At 41.4% G+C, this 4,937-nt stretch overlaps 1 protein-coding gene across 1 annotated transcript; it reads left to right on the top strand.

Annotated features, from left to right (window-relative positions):
* The first annotated feature begins 23 nt into the window (after positions 1-23).
* Positions 24-2,200, top strand: LOC121938422 (heat shock 70 kDa protein 1-like). The gene has a single exon (XM_042481666.1). The coding sequence runs from the start codon at positions 79-81 to the stop codon at positions 1,996-1,998; it is 1,920 nt and encodes a 639-aa protein (XP_042337600.1). The 5' UTR covers positions 24-78; the 3' UTR covers positions 1,999-2,200.
* Positions 2,201-4,937: the final 2,737 nt, after the last annotated feature.

Genomic DNA, 4,937 nt, shown 5'->3' with positions numbered 1-4,937 from the left:
TAGGATGGGCACAATTTTATTGATTCATAATGTATTTTTTGTTTCTGCATTTTTAGGGCACCAATTCAGATCAACAAGATGTCTTCAGCTAAAGGCGTAGCGATTGGCATTGACCTTGGCACCACATACTCCTGTGTGGGGGTTTTCCAGCACGGAAAAGTAGAAATCATCGCCAACGACCAGGGCAACAGGACCACCCCCAGCTATGTGGCGTTCACTGACACTGAAAGGCTCATCGGGGACGCAGCCAAGAACCAGGTTGCTTTAAACCCCACCAATACAGTGTTTGATGCCAAGAGACTGATTGGAAGAAAGGTCGATGATCCAGTGGTGCAGGCGGACATCAAGCACTGGCCCTTCAAGGTGGTGGGAGATGGAGGGAAACCCAAAATTCAAGTGGAATACAAAGGAGAGGACAAATCCTTCTACCCTGAAGAGATTTCCTCTATGGTCCTGGTGAAGATGAAGGAGATCGCTGAGTCTTACCTCGGCCAAAAGGTTTCCAACGCAGTCATCACAGTACCAGCGTATTTCAACGACTCCCAGCGACAAGCGACAAAAGATGCAGGTGTCATCGCAGGACTGAATGTCCTGAGGATCATCAATGAGCCGACAGCAGCCGCCATCGCGTATGGTCTGGACAAAAGCAAGTCTGGAGAACGTAACGTCCTGATCTTTGACCTGGGTGGAGGAACCTTTGACGTGTCCATCCTGACCATTGATGACGGAATCTTTGAAGTCAAAGCCACGGCTGGAGACACTCACCTGGGTGGAGAGGACTTTGACAACCGCATGGTCAACCACTTTGTGGAAGAGTTCAAGAGGAAACACAAGAAGGACATCAGTCAGAACAAGAGAGCCTTAAGGAGGCTGCGCACAGCTTGCGAGAGAGCCAAGAGAACTCTGTCCTCCAGCTCCCAGGCCAGCATCGAGATCGACTCTCTGTTTGAGGGCATCGACTTCTACACCTCCATCACCAGGGCTCGCTTTGAGGAGCTGTGCTCCGACCTGTTCAGGGGAACATTGGAGCCGGTGGAGAAAGCCCTGAGGGACGCCAAAATCGACAAGGCGCAGATCCACGACATTGTCTTGGTGGGAGGCTCCACCAGAATCCCCAAAATCCAGAAACTCCTGCAAGATTTCTTCAATGGCAGGGAACTAAACAAAAGCATCAATCCAGATGAGGCGGTGGCTTATGGTGCTGCCGTCCAGGCCGCCATTCTCACAGGTGATACCTCGGACATCATTCAAGACCTGCTGCTGCTGGACGTGGCACCTCTGTCTCTGGGTATCGAGACTGCTGGAGGAGTCATGACGTCCCTGATAAAACGTAACACCACCATCCCTACTAAAGCAAACCAGATCTTTACTACTTACTCTGACAACCAGCCCGGAGTCCTTATCCAGGTCTACGAAGGAGAAAGAGCCATGACCAGGGACAACAACCTGCTGGGCAAGTTTGAGCTGAGTGGAATCCCGCCTGCTCCACGAGGGGTCCCACAGATCGAGGTCACCTTTGACATCGACGCCAACGGTATTTTGAACGTGTCAGCAGTGGACAAAAGCACTGGCAAACAGAACAAGATCACCATCACCAACGATAAGGGCCGACTGAGCAAAGAGGAGATTGAGCGAATGGTGCAGGACGCTGACAAATACAAAGCTGAGGACGACCTTCAGAGGGAAAAAATCTCTGCCAAGAACTCCCTTGAGTCCTATGCCTTCAACCTGAAGAGCAGTGTGCAGGATGAGAACCTGAAGGACAAAATAAGTGAGGAGGACAAGAAGAAGGTGACTGAGAAGTGTGATGAGACCATCAGCTGGCTGGAGAGTAACCAGCTGGCTGATAAAGACGAGTACCAACACAAGCAGAAAGAGCTGGAGAAAGTGTGTAACCCCATCATCAGCAAGTTGTACCAGGGAGGAATGCCTGCAAGCAGCTGTAGAGAGGAAGCACGAGCCGGCTCTCAGGGGCCAACCATTGAGGAGGTGGACTAAAATGGCTCTTCATATAGACTTTGTTTTCACTGGGACTGTTTAAAATACAACTGTAACTTTATTTGTTTTCATGCTTTCTTATAATTGTATTTTTTAAAAAAAGATGTTAAGATTTTAACATTTTGGGTAATGGGTGTCATCTTCATGTACTTTTCACCTCTGCTTTGCTGGACATTGCAATAAAGATAAAACATAAATAGAATTTATATTGTTGTTTTGTCTTTTCTTTGGTTTACATCTTCAGTTAATAGTTAATTTACAACCCCAAATCCAAAAAAGGTGGGATGCTGTGTAAAACATAAATACATGTAAAACACAATGATTTGCAAATCCACTATGATCAATACTCAATTGAAAACAACATAGACAAAGAAATGTAATATTTACACTGATAAAACGTACTTAAAAAAAATAGATAAAGGGCCTTCACTCATTCTGAATATGTATAATGTGTATTAGTACCTACCTACCTACAACTACAAACAGGGACGTCCCAGAAAAATGCATCGTTGTATGTGTTGCTCTAAAGCACTACTAATACACCTCCATACTATCTCATGTGGTGGCTTTTGAACTTGGGCTGGTAACAATATGGATGGTCCTTTTCCTTTAAAACACTTGAGTCAGTAGAATTCAACATAAATAGAGTCAAAGATTACTGATAGTCTGACCCTTCAAACAAACCAGAGTACTCCCTACAGGATACACAATCTTTGATATATCCTATAATGATATTGTTTTGTTTTTTTTTTAAATTAACATACATTACTCAAACTCTTGATCGTTACAAATCCAAATATTAAAGGTTAAAGCATCTGGCTTCTTAATAAAAAAAGAAGTGCAGTATGTATAAATACCACTAGATGTCACAATTGCACTTATACTTTGACAGATTACTTCACTGTTGTCTGACACAATACAAAGATTTCATTTTTCATTTAGGAAACTGTGCTTCCACCAATTATCATTTTATTTTTCAATAAATTCATAAATAAAACATGCTTAATTTAATGTGGATAATGTCAATAATGCGATCTAGGAGACTGTGCTGATCAGACATAAAATATAATAATTTATTCTAGCGCCAATTTTGAATTTACAAGCCAATTATAATACCCTGTTCTTCCAAGCTGTACTATGAACAGTTACTCCCATAAATCTTCCTTCATAAATAGATTGTTAGAAAATGCCTGACTTACGTTTTTATGACAACAGATAGACACATTTCGTTTGTTTTGATACTAAAAAAAAATACTGTAAATGTATTTAATTAAAAGCAACCACCCGATTGCTATAATCTTCCTATATATAAATTTTAACATATACCATTTATGATAGCCGGAAACTTTAAAAACAGAAATCATTGTTGGATTTTTTTAATTTCTGACAGTCCTTGGAATATATTATGCATAAGAAACACATCTGTCAGAAAAAAACCCACAAACCAATCCGAGCTTAAAGTTGTGATGTTTCATCAAAATCACGTTTCATTAAAAAAATTGCCAAAAACTAATTGACCGACATGCATGACAAGAGTGAAAAACCAAGACTTTTTTGACTTCAGGATTACGTCTTCAAATTTAATTTTGATACATAAAATAGAATGTTTTTATACACTAACAAGTCGTTTATGGTAGAGGGAGGGTCATGTAGGCCTATGTATTTGTAACTTCAGTGAATATAAAAAAAAATCACACCCAAGACATATCTCCTCTGACAAATAAAGAACAGTCCCTTACTACTTGTACAGCCTGCTGTTATTATGATGCCATATCACTACTAAAATACCTGAGTACTCCATCCACCACTGCAACTAAGTGCTTCTCCTCAGCATTATGAAATGTGGCCAACATATACGGAGTCTTGTTAAAAAAAAATCATTAAATCAAGCCTTCGAGCCTTTGTACTACATTATTCACATTATCTAGGTCGATTTATTTATACCCTTTTATTTGTGAAGCGGAAACCTCACAGGAAATGGAACAAATCAGCGTCCGGTCACTATGGTCCCGCCCCACCAGTCTGTGCCATCTTGTATTTAGCAAAGAACAAAAACGGGGTAAGAAACAAGCCTTCTATCAGGATGAGGCGCAGAAATTAAGCCGGATTTTAAGAAAAGATATTTTTTAAAAGGTCAGTTGTAACTGGACAATATGCTCGGAAGTGGGGCAGCGCAGAGAAACATCAGCCACACCCCGTACAACAGCTAATGTTAACGTTAGCTTGTCGAAGCTAAGCTAGCCAATTAGCTAAGGCTAGTAACGTACGAGAGGACAACTGACCGAGCTTCTGTTTGAGCCGGCTAAACTAGCAGTGTAATTAGGAAACCGTAAATTAATTTCACTAGCGGGACTTCGGTGGAAATGGGCCAAACGTCGTGTTGATTGTCCGCAGAGAGAGGAGACCCGGGCTATGAGGATAGAGGCTCGTTAGCTTGGCTGCTAACGATTGTTTTTCGTGCCAGAGCGGAACCACAATAAGCCGCGGTAAGTAATGTTAATGCTACATTTACTTAGCTCGCCTGGTTAGTTGGTACATAGGTTTGCTTTTCAACTTTCTTCTCGACTGTAAATGTCAAAATACAATACACAATAGCCCAATACCCCAATCACATACTTATTGTCAATATCTCTAAAAATGAGAGTGAAAGATATACAATATTAATAACACTGTGTTAGCTTGTGCAACAGTAGTACATAGTTGTTTGTAGGATTGGGCACTGTCAGACACAAAGAGAGTATACATGGACTGAGGCAAATAAACAAATCATACTATGCTCGCAAAAACAAATATATTTAAAGGGAAATCTAACAAAGGATTTGAAATCCACATACACAGCTTAGTGTTTGCTTAGATATGAAACAACACCTGCTCATGTGACATTATTAGAGCCTTTTTAAGGCCCATGCCAGGAGAAACAGAGTCACACACATTGCCTA

Source organism: Plectropomus leopardus, unplaced genomic scaffold, assembly GCF_008729295.1.
Source record: "Plectropomus leopardus isolate mb unplaced genomic scaffold, YSFRI_Pleo_2.0 unplaced_scaffold29434, whole genome shotgun sequence".
Taxonomy (NCBI): Eukaryota; Metazoa; Chordata; class Actinopteri; order Perciformes; family Serranidae; genus Plectropomus; species Plectropomus leopardus.
The sequence above is the reverse complement of the archived record's forward strand: the minus strand, read 5'-3'. Positions and strand labels throughout refer to the sequence as shown.

What these genes read in the sequence shown, in the direction of transcription:
- LOC121938422 (XM_042481666.1), top strand. Translation starts at nt 79, where the DNA reads ATGTCTTCAGCTAAAGGCGTAGCGATTGGCATTGACCTTGGCACCACA.